A 22475-nucleotide genomic window follows, 5' to 3' on the forward strand; every position below is an offset into this window, starting at 1 on the left:
CTTCCTTCCTTCCTTCCTTCCTTCCTTCCTTCCTTCCTTCCTTCCTTTCTTTCTTTCTTTCTTTCTTTCTTTCTTTCTTTCTTTCTTTCTTTTAACTTGATCTGAGTTTCACATTATTTAAAAGCTTTGGTTTAGACTAGAGCCCAAATCATTGAGCCAAACAGACTTGACTCTGTCCTTTAGTACTCTAGTTTTGGGACCAACTTCTTTTTTTTCCTGAGCATTTGACCCATGCAGACCTCATGTCCTGGTTTGTGTTGTTGCTGTTTTTGTCAACTTCACACAAGCTGGAGTTATCTGAGAAGAACCTTAACTGAGGAAAATGCGTCCCTTCAGAATGCCTATGGATAAGTCCGTAGGGGATTTTCTTGGCTAACATTGATGTGAGTGCTGCCAGACCCTGGGCAGGTGTATAAGAAAGCAAGCTGGGCAAGCCATGAGAAGGAGCAAACCTGCAAATAGCATTCCCCTGTGGCCTCTGCTTCAGTTTCTGCTTTTGGGTTCCTGGTCTGAGCTCTTGCTGTGACTTCTCTCAGTGATATAGTTGTAAGCTGAAATCATTTCCTCCCCAATTTGCTTTTGGTCTTGGTGTTTTATCACAGCAGTAGAAACCTAAATTACCTGTAATCTTCATCTGGGGATTTCCTTGTAAGTCATTGGGGAATAGAGACATACTGTAGGATGCCTCTTATATAGCCAAAGTGCCAGATACGTATTAGTTCTTAAAAGTGTTATTATCTTTGTCTTTTTCCTTACTTCTCTTCAAAAAGTACTTATTTCTTGGTCATAATCCCATTATAACTTTACTTTGTTTTTTGTCTTTCCCTGATTTATCCTCTTGTTCTCTCAAATCTACCCTTATTTGTTGGAGTTAATGTTTCTAAATAGAAGTTATGGAAACTGGGTAATTAGTGCCCATAACTGGGCTTTATTTCTTATCACCTTTGGCTCAGGAGAATGATCCTTTGTACGTGCTCTTTCCTTACAGTGCAACTTTGTCTTGTTACTGTGAACCTTTTATAGCCTCACAGGAAGGCATTCCTTGTTCTTTCCCACCGTTTCATAAGAGCATCTGTGCCCTGTGGTTTGTAAAGTTCAGGTGTCTTGATAGCCACGGGAACTGTGTTCAGCACTTCCTATGAGCAACATTCAAATCTTGAATAGTATAGGACATGGTTCTTAAAAAGTGTGTTTGTCTCACAGTCCTCGGAGAGCTGTGATGATGCAGATCCTGTACGTGGTTGGGTTTCATGAGACTGGAAACCTGAGGAGTTGTAGGTGATTCTAAACCAAGTGGGCAGTGACTGCTGTGAGAAACATGGATGTGTCTGAACAAATCAACAGCTGATTATCGTCTTTGAGATTGTATTAAAGGAGAAGTAACTTATGACAAGGTAAAAGTGAATGTTGTGCTGAAGCTACAGTGTTTTAGAAGTACTTTTGGAAATGCACAGGCAGATTGAAAAATAGAGGGAGATTTACAAAGGAAATGAACTTGAGGAAGAGAAGAAATAGATTCTGAGGAGCAAAGGCAGAGCAACCCAGTCTCAGAAACAAAGGTGCAGGCAAAGAAGGCCAAAGTGTATGTAGGAGGAGAGTTAGGGCCATTATGCTGAGGTTGAAGGGTATGGTCAGTGTCAGGAGTATGAGGCAGCACAGGAAGCAAGCCTCGCTAGGAAGTTGGAACAGCCATTATCTGAGCAATGATGGAAGTGCTATTCCTTGATGGAAGGCTAAAGAATTGCAATGATCTGAGTAAGTGATATTGGGGTGAAAGTTGATTTAGAAAGATAGAGATTATATCTAATGTAACTATGTTAAAGTACTGTTTGTGCTGAGGTCTGCACTAGGGACTAGTGGCAGGAGCTGGAAGTGATGGGGGCAGAGAAAGAAAGAATGGAAAATAGCTAATTAGATTGTGATTGTGGGGGAACAGAGGTTTCTAGGTATTGAACCTGGGTGATGAGGAAGGAGGAGGACAAGAACCCCTTAAGGGGTGTGTGTGTGTGTGTGTGTGTGTGTGGTGTATGTGGGGGAGGCAGTGTGCATGTAGCTGTTAGCATTGAAGTTTTGGGGATGTTAATAGAGAATTTTGGTAGAGAAATGATCATCATTCAAAAGTGTAAGCAAAAATGCATAATTTCTCACCATACTCTTTGTCCCCTCCTACTGTAAGTACTTTTCATCCCTTTCCTAGAATTAGAAATGAATTTTTGAGGAGCCCTATTGTGTCTGAATCTTTTCTACATGTCTATGCAATATTATTAATAATTAACTGGTCCTGAAAAGACCTTAAAAAAGCATTCTTCTCATTACTTGAATACTGTGCTGTGACTGAACCATTATCCACACACACTGATTGGCCTTCAGGAAAGGAAATCCTGCCCTCTCTGCCAGTGACTTTTCTGGCCACCCTAGCCATTGTGTCTGGACCAAGCAGACAGATTACATAAACTTGGAGTCAGGGGAGATCTGCCATTTCTTGGCACTAAAGTATGCAGTGAGGACAGGATGTCCCCCTCGAAACAGATTTCCTTCTTCATTGGCAGTCTGAGAAAAGCCTGGAATGTGGCCATAGTTGATAGGTTTCACAGAAAGGTAAAACAAAAACAACAGACCCACAAGTAACTGTCCGTTGTTTCCCCAGTGCTTTCTTGGAAGCTAAAATCAGTAGTCACAGAAGCATTCACATTTTCCAAAGTTTATGGAGTACATTTTTATTATTCTAATTCTCACAGAAGAGCTTTATATAAAATAAGTGGCTGCTTATGAATATGCTGTGAGAGAAGTCCTCAGCATGATCGCTACTCTGTACATGACTTCCTCCATTACCCCCTAAAGGAGGCTCTTGTGGATGTGTGGACAGTTGTTAGATAACTTCTCCTTGACCTAAAACTTGTTTGTTTGTTCTTAGGTGACCGAAGTATCTAATACAATATATTTAGGCAAAACATTATCAAAAGACAAAACAGAAAAGGAAGTAGCTTGCTTTTTTTCTTCCCTCTTCCCTCTTTAAAAAGAGAGAAAACAAACTTACCAATAGAAAGAAATTTTTGAGGAATTGTTCCGAGTTGTTTGGAGGGTGGTTATATTGAAAGGGGCTATTAATTGTTACAAGGGGGCAAGGGAGGCCAAATTAGAAACAGAATTTAATGCTAATTGAATTGAACTATAGCATTTTCCCTGAGCTGGGAAAGTAAACAGGTTTTAGTCTATTTTTTTTTTTTTTATGGAAGGATCAGTTTTTTCTTAGTAAGATATTACATTGTTTGAAAAGTAGATTTCCTAGTTTAGAGAATACAAACTAGGAAAAACTTCTAGGATCCTGTGTGGATTAAATTGATGAGGCTTGTCTTTATGGATGAGACCTTGAACCTTAATGGTTATTTCCATTTCCAAGAAAAGTCATTATCTGTCCTTGAGATAGCCACCTACTTCTAAATTCCAGTGTTTGAGGTTATAATGCTTCTCCCATGGATCATGTTTGCTCATTTGCTTGCCATATTTGAAGCTTATGTAATTCTATTACATGATAATTACACTAATTCTCTACACCAAAGCTCATTCTTCATGCTTAGCATTTGTGTACTCTGCTTACAGAATCATGCTTTAGGGTAGGATGGATACTGAGACAGCCTTGGGTTCTCCGAGGACCATCTCTTGATGATGATAGCATGAGAGGTCATGTGGGTCTTTCTCTGCCCCATAAGACATGCAGTCCTCCCACACCTGCTATTTATGTATGTCTTGACTTTTCACACTCACTGGCTATTGGCCTAGCAGTAGCTTTAGGATTCAGGAAAAGTTGGAGGGAAAAGTAAATCACTAGTCCTGTAGTGGCTATTGAATGTTTTGTAAGAAATGAACTCTGGGCTAGACTTCTCAGGGTAGATTGTTTCAGTTGATGAGAATTGTGGATATTATCCATATAGAACCGTGGTGGGTGACCCCTTCCTGTGTTGAAGTGTATTCTGAGTGTGTGGTTGGGTGGAATATTAGAGGTAATATTAGACAAGTGTGTCTGTCACCATCAGACACATTTAGTAGAATGCCATTTATACTGCTTCCTCTTTCATTGAAGTAGTTTCACATTGTGTTGCCATGGAAAGAAAATGGGACAGTGAGAGGCATATCTTCACCGTGACAGTTTTGTCACATACTAATGAAAAACCAAGAAAGTCTGTTTTAGTTTATCTCTAAAAATTGACAGACTCTCCTCACCCTCTGTGTTAGGATTGTCACAAAATGAAATATTTTATAAAGGACTCATTTCCTCACCGCCCCCCTCAACTCCCTCATTCCATGGCATGATTAGCTAGAAGCCTTCTGTGGAGACACAGAACACTTCTTGTCACTGTATTGAAGGTCTGTCACAATCTGACTGGTTTGTTCCCTTCCTGAGAGCCATCTCAGCTGCACTACCTGTTACACTGGAACAGTGGATGTCATCTTGCCTGCATGTTCCATGTCTCCCAAGTGGGCATCTTCTAGAAACATCCCTTTGTCTTCTATATCCTGGGCACCTCATCTTTTCCTCCCCGTTCATTTCTTGCCTATTCCTCAAATCTAACCCTAAGCCCGAGCCCTCCAGAAGCTGTGGTGCTTAATGTCTGTTTCTTCTCTGGAGCTATTTGTACAGCAGAACTGACTTACAGAGCTGTTTCCTCTTTCAAATGTAATAGCTTCCAGTGAGGGGCAACTTTGGCCCCTACACAACCTTTAGTTATGATGAGAAATAGTTCTTGTTTCATGTGGCATCTAATGAAGAAAAGCCAGAGGGTCCTAAATATCCTATGATGGCAAAGAACAAACTCCTGCCATTGTCCTCAACAGGGAATTATTAGGCCCCTGCTGTCATTAGTCCTGAGGTTGAGTATTGCTTTATTTGGTGGCTTGGGGCTCATATGATAGGTAAAAGAAAGTTATAGACTCTTAGGGAAGGAAACAAATGTGACAAGGTCGCTGTCTACTAGGCCTCATGTGCCAGTGAAAGAAGTCGGTTTTCTGAAGGAAAATAAAGTTGCCCAGTAGATTGTCTATATACGTTGACATTATTTCTAATAGCATTTTAAAAGGAAATGTGACAACTCTCACAGATAACTCATCCATTTCAGAAGTTAGAGCCACACATGATTTTAAAATCTTAATCTCTTTTCACAAAAGTTCAAAGACTTGTCCAGGACCCTTAACCACTCTTGACAAAGGCATGAGCTGGAATTTGGTCTTCTATTGAGGTCCTCTAGCGTACGCTCTTCCTAGTCGTCCACTTACTCATGCTTTACAAAGCCTGTTAGTCTAGTGCAGTCCCCCTCCATCTCCAGTTTATTGTAAGTATTATATAATTTTCTACTTGTAAATATTGTGTGGCACTCATTCCTTGATCCATTTCCTTAGTAAATTATCAAGGGATGTTCTTATTATACACAGTGTTGACTAGGAGCCACACGGTATGTTTATCAGTGGGTTAAGATCACTTGTATCCATGTGATGCTTGGAAGAAAAGATACCACATGCTAAGACATTGGATGTTACTGAGTCTACCACAGTTCGCTTAAAGTTTTAATTATCTATACTTTACTAGTTTTGAAGCTGGGAACATTCCCACCTAATAAATAATAAACCTCATTTTTTTTATTACAGCCTCTAGAGGGCAAAATAGTCTTACTTTCTGGGACAGGTATAAAATAGTCTTAAGAGTAGGGGGAGCACTTGCCAGTAGCAATACACAAATTTCTATAGCCGTGAAATTCCAACTTCAGACTGCAAACCAAGCAGAGGATTTATTAGAATGTAGCTTATGGTTGATTCTTCCTTTTAGACATCCCAGTTTGATGCCATTTAGGGGGTGGGGGTGGGGTGGGGAACACTGTTAACAGTAGGAGACTCTCATAAGGATGTCTTGGGTTTAACTTAGTTACACCCAGATCATAAGAAGGTTGCTGTGGATGGGAAGTATTAATGTTACAGAATGCTTGCCTTGAGTATTAGAGGCCCCAGTTCAATCTCCAACACCACTGATGCCATAGGAGGAGAAAGGGAAGGGAAGAGGGAAGGAGAAAGGAGAGGAAAAAGGAAAGGGAAGGAAAAAAGGAAAAGGGGGAAAGGAAAGAATCAAGGAAAGAGGAAAGGAAAAGCAAAGCATGTTTGATTCCTCTATTTTTGCTACATGTGTTTTGTCCAATTATATTTTCTCTTGGCATTTCAAAATAAAAAATGACATTTTTAGAACATAAGAATGTAGAAATAACAGAAATTAATGTAACTGGAGCTAATAAAGTTCTTCCATTTAATATGTTTAAAGACCTACTTTATACTTAGTATGAAAGAAGCTATAAAATGTTTTCAATTTAGAGTTATTTCAATTAAAAAAATCATAGAATCTTTGGATTATATGGGTTTGAAATTAAAAATACTCTTCTAGAGGGAAACAAAGTAGTCATAGGAGGCAGGGGCGGGGAGGGAACTTGGGGAAGGGATGAAGGGAGGGGAATGGGAGGCAGGATCCGGTTGGTGAGAGAAGCCCAGAGGGCCAGGAAAGTGAATGGAAATCTGCAGCTAGGGTGGTGGAAGGGGAGAATCTCTAGAAAGTCCCTGAGACTTTGGATAGGACAGGCTCCCACACATCAAAGCTGGTGATCTCACAGAGATGCCTAACAGTGGAGATATAGAACCTGAAGAGGTCACCTCCTGTAGCCAGGCAGGACCCCCAGTGCAAGGATAGGGACACAAAGCCACCCACAAAACTTTCTACCCAAAATTTGTCCCATCTAAGAGAAATGCAGGGATGGAACATGGACCAAAGGAAAGGTTAGCCAATAACTGCCTTAACTTGAAACCTATCCCATGGGCAGGCACTAGTCCCTGACTCTATTAATGATACTCTGTTATGCTTGCAAACAGGAGCCTAACAAAACTGTCCTGAGAAGCTCCACTCAGCATCGGACTGAAACAGAAGCAAATACCCACAGCCAAACATTAGATAGAGGTCAGGGATACTTCTGGAAGAGTTGGTGAAGGATTGAAGGCTCAGAAATAGATGGGAACCCCACAGGGAGACCAACAGAGTCAACAAACCTAGACCCCTGGGAGATCTCAGAATCTGAGCCACCAACTAAAGAACATACACAGGCTGGAGCAAGGGCACCCTCTACCCGCCCCACCCCCAACACACATATAGCAGACAGGCAGCTTAGTCTTCATGGCTGCCCAGTCTGGCCTCAGTGGAAGAAGATGCGCCTAATCTGTCAGAGACTTGATGTGGGGGGATACCTGGGCAGTGGGGGGTGGTCCCACCCTCTCAGAGAAGAAGGGGATGGGGACTAGAGGAAGGGACTCAGGGAGGGATGGGGGAAGCAGTGTTTGAGATGTAAATTAATTAATTAATAATACAAAAGTACCCTTTTAGATCTTGAAGACCTCATGTCTAAAGTCTTGGCATTGCAAAATAAACTTGTGGAGCCCTTCCAATTAAAATTTATATAGTCCTTTCATCATCATTTTGCACAGGCATAGGTTGAGCATCCCTACTTGGAAAACGGAGCATGAAATGCTTCAAAATACAGACCCCTCGAGCACTTAACATGACACTACAAGTAAACAAACCCTTCATACTATACAAGTTCATTTTATGCATAAAATTATCTTAAAATACTGTGTGAAATTATCTTTAGGTTCACTATATAAAAGGTGTTTATGAAATATAAGTGTTTTGACCTTGGTTCCATTGCCAAGCTATGTAACATGTATGTGTGTTTGCATATCCTTAAGTGGGAAAAAATCAAATCCAAAATCTGAAACACTTCTAGTTCCAGATTAGAAACCCTTTTGTATATGTAAAGATGCATTCTTTATAATGTGATACCCTTTTAGTAAAGATGGTAATGTTATTTTTACCCATAAAGAACAGTGACATCATCTTGGGAAAGGCTTTGCCTTTACTTGCCTTTATGTTTCATTAGATTTGTGTTTGTTTGTTTGATTGATTGAGACAAGGCCTTGTTATGTAGCCCTAGGTGGCCTGGAACGCCTCCTGTCTCAGTCTGCTGAGTGCTGAGGTCAGAGATCTGCCATCCTCTGTTCTGTGTATTTAGCTTGCCATTACTTGCCCTTGCCCCCACCACAGAAACTTCTTGCTAAGACTTTGCTACGCCTTTTAAATGACAAACAGAACTTGCCAGGATATTTAAATATGTGGTGGAATTCTACAGTTTAAAAAGGTAATAAAATTATTGGGGCTGAGTAAATGAAATTTGGCTTTGAAACAGGGACTCTTACCAATGAAAGGACGTGGGAGCTTTTAATGTAATCTTGGGGCTGAGGAGATGTCTTAGAAGTTTTGAGCTCCACAAGCACTTATCCATACAGAGGCATGTATATGTACACATAATTTTAAGAAAATAACAATAAAAATAAAATCAATAAACAATCTTTAGCTCTTTAGTCAGCCATTCATGGACAGTGCGTCTCTGCCTTCACATATTTCTTATGAACAGTTCCCAGCATCACTTCCTTTGTCCTTCTGCCTTTGCGGCATATTCCAGTAATTCAGTGAAAGGAAATTCTGTAATCTCACACACAGACTCTCACTTCCTCTCTCCCTACACACACACACACACACACACACACAAGTATGTATATCACATATATGTACAGTTTATAAGAAAGTTAAAATTAAAGCCAAGAATCTATATTTTATATGTAATTTTATCGAAAAAGAATCCTTTGACTTTAGATAGAAGTGACACTTGTAATAAACTGTGTATGATTTAGTAATGAGAAACTACTAAGGTCATTTTGATGTTTATATGTTAATTATTGCACTCTTATAAATGAGAGATAATCTCTAGAGACTCTACAAATTGCAGACAATAGAGGTTAACTACCCAGGAAGCCTACTTATAATTGAGATCTACAACAAATAATACAATGATGATTTCTGCCTTGTCACTGTAGAGAACATAGAGCTTTCTGAAACCTTATTATAAACAATTTCTATAGATCTCGTAAAAACAAAAATAGAATCTTTACATACTAGTTGGGCTGATGGACAGCCAAAGATTCCAAATTCTTACCAGTTACAATATGCCAAGAGTGGACACCCCTCCCCAGAATGCTTAGGACATCCAGGTGGAACCCAGTTGATGATAAGAACCCTCAGCTGGTTCTCTCTGCTTGTTTCCCCCATTGCTATGAAACTATGTTCTCAGTCTGCACCTTTATGTAACAAAATCAGGAAGGCTGGTCTTGAATTCTTGCTAGTTTCCATTCATAATTTTGTGATTAGTTGATTGATACCATTCAAATATCACATGTGCTTTCTCTGGTTTAGTGACTGTGAAAGGAACCCTTTTTCATTGTCGACTTTTAGCTTTTTAGTGAGCTGTGTAGTTCCTTTCAGAGTTCTATCCTAACTTGACTTAAAAATAACTTTGAAAACAGTTAGACCATCATGTATTTTGTAATACAGTTGGGTCTCTGCCGATTCCCAACCCCAAGATAAATGTGTTTAAACAGAAGCTTTCTCATTCATCCTCAGCCTCAGCTTTCATCCACATTTATTTAATCATGATGCAAGCCCACAGCCTTGGTGTTGCAGTTCATCACCATGGAAGTGTTTCTGTCAACAAATCCTTGCTCTGTGTCATAAAATTGATTTTACAGGGGAGAGGAAGATACCTTTTGCTTTTGAAAGGTCTTCACAGTTTGCTTGGATGTCTAGATGAACTCCATTTAAAACAATTGGCAATAAAACTGACTACACTAAATTTTAACAGTTAATCGTGTGGAACGGGAAAAGGAAAAATGGCGCATTAGCTGTTCTGAAGTCATTCTTTTAGAATGTGACTTGGGGACTCGATGTGTAATTTACAATGTTCCTTTAAAAGCTATGCTCTTTGCTCTGAGGTGTGGAGCATGCTCAGGGGCTACGAGGAGTTTGGTGTCAGTCTCTAGGAAGCTTTGGCTGAGATTTTTTCATGTACTCTCTGAATGGCATAGCAACCACAGAAGAAATCATACGATTACCTCTGCTGCCACGCTGCGTGGTTATTTTAAAAAAGGTCTTTTAACTTGTGCTCCTAACTATCTGCAGCTTTTATTTGCTTCTTGAGAGTTCTTTCAGAAATATAAATTTTATGCTTCTGATTGTAGCCTTACTCACAAGCAGGGTAAGGCAGCACCCACATTAAGTAGTAATTTTGGGAACCAAATAACACAGAACAAGAATGACACTTTTGTTCTGAAGCAGAGTGTCAGAAGTCCATGTCATAGTGGCTGATTCCAGATGTAGATGTAATATATGCTGTATGAGGATTGCAGTCTGTTGGAGAGACCTTGATAGTCAAGGTAACTTGTAGTTCCAAATGTGCTTTCTGGCTTCGTGTCATACACCAGAGCTTTTAATTTTTACCATCAATGTATTTGTGTGCTCACTAGTAGCAGGTTATTTAATATTATTTTATCCTGTCATCTGAAAACATTTTCTGACTTCTGATAGTTCTCTCTTGAGCACTAGAGATTTGAGGTACATATCAAGAATGGCATTAAGTTTGCCATAGTTATTTTGGTTCATTTTGAAGTCATGAAGCTGAAACTTTTATTTATTTACACCACTTTCTCCTCCTGTAACATGTGACCAGAACTATATATATAAAACAAGTAGGTCCTGCTTATTCTTTAGGAAGAATTATTGGACATTTTAAACAGGAAATAAAATGATATTGTACATGCAGATATATAACACAAAATGATCAAATGAAAATTCAGCAAGCAATGGCAAAAGTAACAAACTATTTACTGTTTTATAATGTTAAGTAATTCACCAAGACAAGTTGCAGTCAAATTAAAGTGAGTTATGGAAAATGAAATACATAAAGATGTATTTATACAAGTGCAGACTAAATATTTTCCATACAGGTATGTAAATAAAAAGATATACAGTAAGTGCACACTTGATATGACTATGCAGGCAACACATAGTTAGTTCCAGATACTCTTGTACAGTCCATGCACAAATCTTCCCAAAGTACAGGTTTAGTCATTCTTTTAAGGGATTTGGAGGGGTGATTAAAAAGGGACTGAGTTCCTTGCAGGAATATCAGTATGAACTAGATGAGGGTGAGGGTGATCAGTTATATATATTACTTACTGTAATTTGTGATTGTCGAGGAAGAGGTGTGGCTGTTGGTGTGATAGTAATACTGCTGGTAACTTTATTGGTTGTTTTGTTTAGTGCCCCATTAGTTAAGCCTTGAGTTCTGGTATCCTGCAGTGCTGCTGAAGGGCTGGCAGGTCTCACGGGGCCAGCCACAGCTTGCATGTAAGGACTTCCTAAGTGAATGTGGATTTTATTATCCTCAGTAGTTATCACACTTGAACTGTTACTGTTTGAACGTTGAAACTGCCATGATGACTGCCGGTCTGGGGAGACTCTGAAAATTGCATGCTTGGCGCTGATTTCTATCGGCTCTGGGGAGCAGCCTTGCTCAGGAGAACTAGGTGAACCAGTCATAGCCAAAACCTGAATAGGTGACATTGTCCGTTCTGGAGTCACAGAACCACAGGACTCTGGGGTCTGTGCTCTGGCAAAGGTTGCCATGGTAACTGGGGGCATGCTTTGCTCTAAGTTCATAAGGCTTTCCGTGGAGCTTTTGGATTTAACTGGTGTTATAGAGGCGTTTTGGAGAATGGTAATCCTTTGCTTTGGGGTGCCACAGTTTGGTATCACCGCTGTGCTGGTGTAGGAGTGAGGACTCTCTGTGGTTGGACTTGTGATTTCGAGAGTGGCTGTATTTTGAGTGTGGTCTGGAGTAACTTTTATGTGAAGTGGCTGCCCAGGTGTGTGACTTAGAACTAGATCTCCAGGTTGCACAAAGTTGCCGTTGGTCTTAGTTTGTATTTTTCCATTCTGAGGATGGCTCTCCTTGGATTTCATCCAAGGAATCCACAGTTTCCTGTTGATAGGAAGAGAAGTAGATGGGTTGCATCTGAAGGACAGGACAGACTCCTCCTCATTAGGGTCATCATCCTGGTCCTCATTCTCCTCATATAACTGACCATTGATCACTGCTCTTTCCAGAGGAATGAGGCTCTTGTAGTCTGGTGGCTCACTGTCTGCTGCTTCCGTTTGAACTTCTTTAGAAAATACTTGTGGGTCAGAGATTCTTCTCCCGTTGAGACTGGGCCGGAGGCTCTTACTAAAATGCCGATACCTTTCTAACTCTTTAGTAAGGTTTTCAATCTCTCTTCCCAAATCTCTGTTCCTGTTTTCTTGTTGGTTTAGTTTCTTTTGCAGAACAGAGTGGTCTCCCTGGAGGTGACATATTAGGTCCTCTGTTGCCATATACTCATGAATTTTCTCTTTTAATGCATCCACTTCTCTTGACAGGTGGCCTGATTTCGCTTCTTCTTCCTGGAGCCTCCTGAAAAGCCACTGCTCATGGCTGGACTCTGTCTTCTCAGCTAACTTGTACTTGGCAAGTTCCATTTTAGCAAGTTCCAGCTCTTGAGACAGAAACTGAGCCTTGTCTCTCTCGTTAGCATACCTCCGTTCTAAGGTCTCATACTCATCTTCTGTTTTCATGAGGTCATCCTCAATGGCTTTCATATCCTTTAGCTTCAGTTTCAGCCTTTCCACTTCTTGAGAGAGCTCTTTAATCTTATTGTTTTCTTGGTGTAATGCTGTTGTGGACTTACTGGAGTCTTGGTTTAATTTGTTTTTTACAAAATCTTTTTCAATTGCTTCCAGTGACTGAAGCCTGTTTTTCAATATAGTAACTTTTGACAAGAGATCATGTCCTTTCTCCTCTTCTGCTTTCAGTTTATTTCTGAGGTCATCTCTCTCCTTGGTTACACTGTACATCTTCTCTTCTGCATCAGTTTTGGACTTGAGTGCCTTCTTGGTTTCCTCAATTAACTTCTCAGTCACTGTTGTTACTTTATTTTGCTCCGCTTGGAGCTGAGAGGCAGTGGTTTGTAACTTATCTTCTGTTTGCTTTAATTTTTCACTCATTGTCTTGCGTTCATCTACAAGCATTACAGTTAATGTTTTCAGTTTAGTTAAATCATCCTTTAGTGTGATCTCTGTCTTTTCTAGCCGACTTTCAACGGCTTCTAGCTCTTTGATTCTGGCATTTAAACTCTCCAGCTCTTCAGACAACTGCTTTGTGGTCATCTTTTCTTTTTCTAAATTGCACTTCAGAGAGTAGCATTCCTGTTTGCTCTTGTCTAAAGCATCTTCTAATTTTTCCAGAGCCGTGATCCTTATACTAAGTTTGTCCACCTCTAGTTTGAAGTCTTTACTCTGTACTGTCTCTTTCTCAAGCCTCTTACTGAGGTCTCTGCACTGCTCCTCCATTTTTATGAGCTCTTCATCCTTCCCCTCCATATCCAGCACGCGCTTCCTGAGCTCATCCACCTCCTCCATGATACCAGAGTTTCCATATTCCCCCTTGTTGAGTTTGTCTTTTATATCTTGCAGCTCTTCCTCAGCTTTTCTTAAAGACCTATTGGTCTCTTCTAACTCATCGATTTGCCGGCTGAGTGCTGCCAGCTTCTGTCGGAGCTGGCGATTTTGACTGTCCTCGTTGGTGAGCTTCGCCATAATTTTGTCTTGGTTTTGGTGAAACTCTGTGGTCTGTGTTTGCAGTTCTTTTTCTAGTCTAGTTGCCTTCTGTTCTTCTTCCTGAGCTCTGGCTTCAGCAAGGGCTAGTTTACCCTGTGTTTCCTTTGCACTTGTGGTCAGATCTTGGATTTTCTGTCTTTGAAGGGCGAGTTGAGCTGTAAGCCGTTGTTGTTCATCCACCACCATCAAAGCAAAAGACTTCAGCTTGGTCAGCTCCTCTTTCAGGGCCTTGATCCTCTTCTCCTTTTCTTGCTCCTTCTTTTCCTGAGACTCAGTTTCTTGATCAATTAATTTCTTTAATCTGAAAATACAACAGCACAGATTGCAGTTAGTGCTTTAGGAATTCATCAGCTGTAATTATTCATTTTTGTAATGTAAAACATTGTATCAGTTCATAGATAACATCCAGAGAAGTGTTGGAGTTTGAGGGAGGAGACTCCTTATTAAAAAAACAAAAACACAAACACAAACAAAAAACAAATTTGTTTTACATTAATTAGAATTTGTTTAACATTAATTAGTAACAATTCAAGTTCACTGTTAGCCTTAGAAGAGCATAGGCAGTATAGTATTTGTTCTTAATTGTTTGTGTAGCATTATCTCTGGGTACTCCAACCTGAAAGCTATAAAGGAAGGAACAGACTGGAGATTTCAGTTAGATGTGGCTTTGAAAGTACACCTGCCCTGACCAGCTAATTAACCTGTACAATTCTCTAGTTCCTCAAATGATCTCAGGGGCTTTTTGTGAAAGTGGGGCAATTCATCTAACATTATCTCAGTCCTGGCATTTGGTAAACATTTGATAACTGTTGCCATAGTACTTTTTAAATTGTTAATTCTTGCCCTGTATTAAGTGTCTTGCTTGAACCATTAAGTATGTGCTACATTACTAGTTACTGTTTAACACATTGGTTAAGGTAAGATATATATTACTAGTTACTGTTTAACATGTTGGTTGTTAGATAAGATAGCATTTTATTCTATTTGTTTAGAAGTTATGGACAGCACAGATAGGTCTCTGTGTATTAAAATGCCGGTTTGCACTCATAAGATAGCATGCTGGGAACCACTTCATGTGTCTTTATCTGTCTACTGACATGAACTAAGAGGCAACTGAGTTAGGGTTTGGAGTGCTCTAAGATGTCGAAGGGCAAGGAGCTTGACAGTAAAGAGCTTCCTGATAAAAAAATCCAGTGCTAGAAATGAAGAAAACTTGTTAGCAAGAACATAGTGAATCCTTCTTAAATGACTCCAACACACTATTTTTCTTCATTTAAAATCATCCATCGTAACAGGAAGACATTTCCATGCAAAATATATGGTCTTTCCCATGCACTTTGGTTACCTCTGTAGTGATGGTACAGTTTTAAACTTGTGAGTCTCTTAATTATACTGGGAATGGGCTAATTATAGAGGATGTAATTGCAGCTCTGTGGTATGGTGCAGAAGCTAAAATAGAATGGAATTACTGAAAAGTAAAAGGACTGACAACTTGAAAATATACATATGTGCTTTCTAATCAAGCCTGTAGAGTTCATAATATGTCAATAAGCCTGTTTAAGTCAGCATGCCTATCTCCCTACCCACCTACCTACCTACCCACTTACATATTCATCATCCATCCATCCATCCATCTATCTATCTATCTATCTATCTATCTATCTATCTATCTATTTATCTTTTTGTTCAGATGGGGTCTCCCTGTGCAGCTTAGGCTGGCTTCTAACTTGTAGTTCTGCTGAGGCTGGCCTTGAACATGTGGTCCTTTCTGTCTCACTTAGGATTATAGTACTTTACCATCCCTGGCTTAGTCAATTGTTCCTATTTTTTAGTTAATTTGCCAATCTGTTGTCTTTTATCCTTGTTCCAGAACACTTGTAAAATTAAGAATCTGAGAGAACTTTTTTTTAAAGGAAACAAATTTAGGGCAGTCTGAAGAATAAAGACTTCTTTATGAGATCCTAATCTATTCTTTCTGTAATTATATTACACAAGAAGGAAAAAAAAAGCATGTTTCAAATAACTACACAGTGTAAGAGTTTTTAAGCTTTTTGAGTGATAGGCTCTTGTTTTAGTTTGCCCTGTTTTGAGGACCTGACAAAAGGCTAACATGTAAAGCTACTAGGAGGATGCTGGAGTGTGGCTGCGGGTGACCTCATCTGTGGTCTTGGCAAGAGACTTCATGACTCTCCCTGCTTGAGACACCTGCAAGCCTGAGAAACATGGCAGCTTCTTCCTGGTAGTTATAGAGTTTTGCAGTTCACTGGAAGGGTCAGGGTGAACGGCTATGGTGGCAGGATAGCTCCACAAACTTGAGCAAAGTTTCTGCCCGTACCTTAGCTTTCTTTTCACACTTGAAGGTGATAACAGGGCATTGCAGCAGCTCAGCATCTTCCTTCACTGGAGAACAAACTCACAACTCTCAAGGATTTCTTCTCAGCTTTTTAAATAGGAGCATGTGCTGTCCCCCCTTTTCTGAGAAGGGGATAGGTTTTCTTAGTATGTAAGGAAGGGAAGATATTTTTTAAGTATAGTAAAAGACCCCTGAAGTGGAATCCTGTCAGTATAGTAATCAGCTTATTGTGCTCAGTGGTTTTGGTGGCAAGCATGGTACACCTTTTTCAGCATGATGCAAGTGTCAGTCACCTTTCTCCTGGTTTTTATAATCTCGCTGTCCATCTCCCTAAGTGCTACCACCAGTGCAAACATACAGAACTGATGAGGCCAGTAAATTTGCTCCAATCCAAGGTACATGTACACGTACTGATACTGTCCTCCCTGATGATTTAGGCCCAGTTTTTACACCTAATTTTTACACAATGCAAATTAAAGCCAGACTGTGGACCACTTCCTGGAATTGATCCAGATACATGGCGTCTATCAGTGAAACTCTCTGAATTTGAAACTGGAGATAAAGGAAAGATGTCACTTTTAGTTGTTTGGAAATATACATATACACATGCACATGTATATATATATACACATAGTTATCTTTTAAACCTTATTCTTTTAACACCTATATTTTTTAAAAGTTCAAGTTTTAAACAGGTACAGAAGATATATTTTAATCTCTGCCATTCATTCTAAAAGTCCCCATTAATAAGCTAGGTAGTCAAAACATTCTTTGGGAATAGAGTCTAATTTTTAAGTGATAGCTGTGTCGGAATATGTCCTAAGGTTTCCCCAGTGTCCCCAGATGAGCTCAGATAAGTACTGCTTTCTATCCAGAGGCTGTTTCTTAAGCTGCTATTGCTCCTGTGCTCCCTTGGGACTCTCTGTAGCTAGTTCTAGAGGAGTTTTAATCCTAGGAAAATTCCTTTGGTAAGCATTTGCTAAGTATGGAGGCTACTTTGAAAGGGTTGTTGGAAAGAGAGCACTCACTGTTCGAAAGCTTATCAGGCAGATGAGATTCGGAGAGTATATGGGAAATGTGAATGTAAGCATTGATTTCCTTTAAACTCCCCATGGTTGCAGCTCTGTAAAGTTTGTGTTAACTTGGGTGCACATGTACCTCCATCTGAAGACTACTGCCTTGGAGTACTCATGCTCAAACTAAAAAACTGACATTACAGAATTACGGGAACATCCTGGCCAATAAAAATGGGTTGTGGAAGCTGATTTTATGGACATGTAAATGTGAGGTAAATAAATCCAAACTGGCTTAAAGCAATGTCTTATTACAGCTTTTTTTTTTTTTTTCAAGAGTTTCTTTGATGGCTCAAAGTCATTTTAACTTACTGTGGTTTATTACTATTATTGTGGCAATGCCAGTTACTTGCCTTCTCAAAAATATCACATCTGCCATCTTGAGTTCTTTTGGTACCAACCATAATGCTGGCTTTTCAAAATGAATGATACATTCAGAGAGTCTTTTCACTTTTTATATGCATATATGTCAACATGCATCAGCCTATATTTTTTCTTCTCAGTGTGACATGGTTAATAATATGCAGCATATAATGTACACATAAAACAGATGGTGCCCATGTAAATGCTGTATAGCCAGTCATACCCATAGAATTTATTTTACAGTTCTCACCATGTTTGTTTTTATGTTATTTATGTATATCATAATCAACCCCACTAAAATATTAACTTCTTGAGAATACACCATGCATGTAAGAAATTCATTTGTGTTTTTCACACTGGTTCCTGAGAAGGAGCCAAATGAGTGCTTGTTTTTTGGCTTGTTTTTTGTTTGAATAAATGACTAGAATAATGAACAAATATGCCATCCTATGGAGAATATGTTAGAATTCTCCTAAGCAGTTTTATTTACTTTTTAAAGATGATTTTCTAGTGTTTAATATATGGATTTTAGGTATTTAAGTAAGTGGATTTCTTCCTCAGTGTTTTCTAAATACATCATTGTCTCTATTTCATAATTATGGAGCCTCGGTGTGGGGGGACCAAAAAACCAAGACCGCTAGAACCATTTCTTCTTCACATCCTTGCACCTCGACTCTGTTTCGCTATTTGGTTAGGAGCGTTTAAATGGTCACTAGCCCATCGTGTTCATTTGATTATTTCACCTCTGCAGAGGTGAAATGGAGGCTACTTGGATACCTTTTCTTGCTGGTTTGTTGTGCTGATGCATAAGCAGAACACTGCATACAGCATACTGCTTTATTTACTTTTCTATGTGCTCTCCTGGATGTCAGTTTTGGTACTTTGGTTGTGTTATACCCCATTTTATGTGTACAACATGTCATTTTAATTATTGCACTGTACTGATAACAAGTTCTAGCAATTTGAAGAGTAATACATGGAATTTGTTGGAAAGCTTCTTCCTTTTAAGATAGTTACTGTAATTTATGTTTCCTGCTATGGTCCTTGCCTTTTCAATGGGACTTTTCAGTGCTTAATTTTTAGGAGCATTCATAAAAATACTTAGGACCAGCCTTTTTTATTCTGTGTATGCTGCTTTTATTTATCTTACAAGTCAAAGGGTTGCTCTTTTTCCCCCTTTTAATTACAGTTACCGCATACCACAGCCATGGCATAATGCTCAGTTCATCTGACTTGGTCAGCAAGATCTAGTCAGAATTTTTTTTTTTTTTTTTTTTTGCATCTGCTAGCCAAGTATGAGTGTACATCTGTGTCTGCTTTATGTCTCTTGTTACTGAAGATCCTGTCATCATTGTTGAGGTCATTTAGAGATACCATAAATGGGCCCAGATTCTGCAAGCTGGGTTACTATTTTTCTTCACTGTGAAGTAAGAATTAGAGTATAAAGTGAAGGAGAGGAGGTTGTTCAGGTGTATATGAACAAAGTGAGTTAGGACTCATAATTTGGACAGTCTTACTTAGTTCCGAATTTGTCAGGGAGACTGAAGTAACATTGGGAAATGTCATCAGATAGACAGGGCTCTGGGAGGACCTCAGAGCAGGAATTGATGTGGGTGAAATTCTGCTATCTAAAATTGACAAAAGAAGAAAGTAATGGACTGAAGGTTCCCTTAAAGAAAAATGCTAAAAGGTTAGATTACAGAATTAATAAAAGGCCACATTCACAGAGCTGGAGAGGAAAAGGCAGACAGCTACGACAAAGAGAATATTTCATTTTGAAACCAAAGGAGGTACCTGTGAAATCTGGGCTAGGGCAGATATTCCCCCACCCCCATACCAGGTGGCCGCTTGGAAACCTTGGGCTGGGCCTGGGAGAGGCAATGGGAACAGGAACAGAAGAATACCTTATTGAGCTTTATCCGCAAGAGCCTGAGTTGTGTGTTGTCTGTTCCTGAGCTGTAGTATCAGGAGCGTTTCTAGTTAGAACATTTATGGTAATGAGTGTTTGCTTAATGACACTGATGTGGGCCTGGATGTAGCATTTGTCTAGCATGCCAGAGGTACTGGGCTTAAATTCCACCACTACAACAAGAACAGATAGGAAACAAAAGATTTTAAAGGGTCACAAATCTTGTGGCCCAGCCATTTTTCAGTTCAAAATTTTTATACTAAGAAATACTTAAACTAGATTTTCTTTTTGTGATTTATGTGAACAGTTAGGGGAGGTTGCAGTAGCAAGAGGGAACTTTAAAAAAAAAGCATATACTACTGAACTTGTATGGAGAACCTACTCTGTGGGGGAGGGGAAAGGGCCACCTTTGCCCACTCCCTTCTGAAATGTGCTTCTTTGCTATTTGGAAAAGACTCCTCAGATCAAAAGTGTTTTCTTTTTCTAGAGTTTACATTTTAGTTGATATCATGTTCTCTGTCTTTCCAAGGGAACAGGTTTTTCAATCCTTGAAGACCAAGTTTCAGATAGATTTCTTCTTGCACTTCCTAGGTCTGCTTGGGCCTGCCACAGCCATGACAGGACTGCTCTGTGGACTTCTCCTTAGGGGGAAGTATTCAGAGTTACTTGGCATGAGATGCTTTGGATTATCATCTAGCATGTGCCTCCCCCACAGTGTTGTGGCACCTAGCAGAACTCTAAATGTTGGGTGGGAATGGTGCTCTGGTTCCTAATGCTGTGACTGCTCATTCTCATTATCCCTTCCCACCCTCCTCCTGAGCTTCACTTTTTACCTTCTTTTGCTCCTTTACATTTGCCTTCTTTTTCATAGGGCTTGTTCCTCACTGTCCTTACTAGTAGATGGCAGTAAGTAATGCAGGTAGTTGAGTGATAGTAGCCTGTGCTCTGGTCAGCCCTGAAACATGCATTAGTGATCTGTACCAACTAATGAGAGATGTTTGCAGACATTATGGATGTTCCAACACACAGGGGTAGAGATGGAAAATTGTCTGGTTAAGAACTACCATTTAGGATGAGTTCCTTTGTGGGAAAACTTGTGTAAAATATTCTTGTAGCAGTTACCTCTGGTATTCATAACTTTTCTTTATCCACTGCTCAATTAGAAATCAGCCATTAGTTTTCATTTCTTTTTTTGTTCACAGATCTACTCTTCAGCTCTTCTCCCTTCCCAGAAGAAAGTGAATGTACAGTTTCCAGTGCAGTGCAGCGTACCAAATGGATGTCACTAGCTGACCTCCCCAAAACCTGTCTGACACTCAAACTGACTCTTCCTTCTGTAAATGTAAACCGGCACCTTCTCTGCTGGGCACACAACTCAGACTTGATCTGAGCTTGCATGTTTGGGCATGCAAAGGTGGCGAGGTGGGTCAGCTGACTTAGGACAGACCTGAAGGGCACAGCCTTTTGGTTCTTTTGTTTTTGTTTTCCTGCAAATATTTGGTAGGCTTTGCTCCTTGAGTTAGAAAGGAATTGTTAAGACCACTAAGATTATTTATGTTTTGTGATCTGTTCAAAAAAAGAAAGAAAAAACAGGTTTGGAGGATGAAGCTATGCAAAGCTGCCTTCCTGCTGAGAACATAAGAGGTAGAAAGATATGCTGACCAGTTTCTCAGAAGCTGGTAACTTAAGGTTTTTAAATTGGGAGATTTTTGACAGGATCTCCCTAGAATAGTTCAAGCTGTCCTTGAATTTGTAGTCTCCCTGTCTCAGCCTCCAAATTCCTGCATCACCATCAGTGGTTCACATTGTTCCATTATTGAATTTGTACTTGATTTTATATGCTTTTAATTCCTTGAGCAATATGGATTTCAGTCTTTGTTTACAAATAAATATCTCAAAATTTGTACATTAAAAGTTGGCATCCCATTTTATTATTTGTCTTCCAAACTATAACTACTGATGCTAATTTCTTACTTAGTATACCTTCCAGACTAGAGTGTCTAGAAACAGACAAACAAATATAAAGTCTCTCGTTCTCTCCTCTTACACGAATATTACTTAATCCATCCCTTTTCTCATACAGCATTTCTTGGAGATTTGTCCATTAGATCAAGCAGGGGCAGAAAAAGTAAGTAGAAATTAATCTGGTTATGAAATAAGTCTTCACAAGTTTCATGGCAAAATTTGCTAGATTTAAAAGACAAAATAATAGATAAAGTTAAAGGAATTAGAGACTTTTTCACTTTTAAAAGTTTTTAGTAGGAAGATAAAATTCTACTAGTGAAATTATTGATTTAAAACAGCACCTTGCTATAGATTCCTACCATTGCAGCGTACAGGTTTTTGGTAGTCTTGGAACTGGACTCTAATTCCCAGTGTGATATGTGGCACCTACACAGGAGGATACAGACAGACTGAAGTGAAAGTCTTTACTGTGCCACCTGATTTTACTAAATTCTTTTAACTGTATAAGCAAGCACTTATTTTTACCGGCTGGGGAGGTACTAAACATCTATAATTTAGAGCAGTTAACTTACTGAACAGCACAGATAACCAAACCAGAATAAGAATATATTGGCAGCAAAACCTGTGCTTCATGCAGTTACATGTCACATGGGAGAGAACCCACAGAGGCCTTAGAAGAGTTTGCTGTTTCTCACATCTGGTCTACTGGTATCCCCTTTACTCAGTCTGCTCTAGTCATACCAGGTGTTTGTTTGTTTTTGCTGTTCTTCAAACTCAACACCCTGTGTGCCTTTGTTTTGAGTTTCCTCTTGGTATAGGACTCTCACCTTATATAGTCCCATTTACCATACTTGCTTATTTATGTGATTATTCCTTAGAATATAAACTTCATAGTCTGTAGAAATGGCTTAGTGGTTAAGTGCTTTGGCTGTTCTTCCAGAGGGCCCAGATTCAGTTCCCAGCACCTACATGATGGCTTACCTGGAGTTATCTGTAACTCCAACTCCAGGGGCTCTGACCTCTGTAGGCGCAAGGCACAAGGCACAAGGTATGCATGTAGTGTGCACAGACATATATGCAGGCAAAACACTCCTACACTTAAAACAGAACCAAAAAAAGGATATAAACTTTATAGGTAGAGGTGGTGTGTGTGTGTGTGTGTGTGTGTGTGTGTGTGTGTGTGTGTGTGTG

At 39.5% G+C, this 22475-nt stretch overlaps 2 protein-coding genes across 2 annotated transcripts in view; one reads left to right on the forward strand and one right to left on the reverse strand.

Moving 5' to 3' along the window:
- The window catches only part of Cmss1 (cms1 ribosomal small subunit homolog), a 304195-nt gene that overhangs the window by 15145 nt on the left and 266575 nt on the right, over nucleotides 1-22475 (forward strand). The window lies entirely within an intron of this gene.
- The window catches only part of Filip1l (filamin A interacting protein 1 like), a 22610-nt gene continuing 10704 nt past the window's right edge, over nucleotides 10570-22475 (reverse strand). Inside the window, exon 2 of the mRNA XM_028760228.1 lies at nucleotides 10570-13922. Coding sequence (XP_028616061.1) covers nucleotides 11126-13807 — 2682 coding nt within the window. The 5' untranslated portion in view covers nucleotides 13808-13922 and the 3' untranslated portion in view covers nucleotides 10570-11125. The remainder of the gene's footprint in view (nucleotides 13923-22475) is intronic.

This window comes from Grammomys surdaster, unplaced genomic scaffold, assembly GCF_004785775.1.
Source record: "Grammomys surdaster isolate TR1022 unplaced genomic scaffold, NIH_TR_1.0 126398, whole genome shotgun sequence".
NCBI lineage: Eukaryota > Metazoa > Chordata > Mammalia > Rodentia > Muridae > Grammomys > Grammomys surdaster.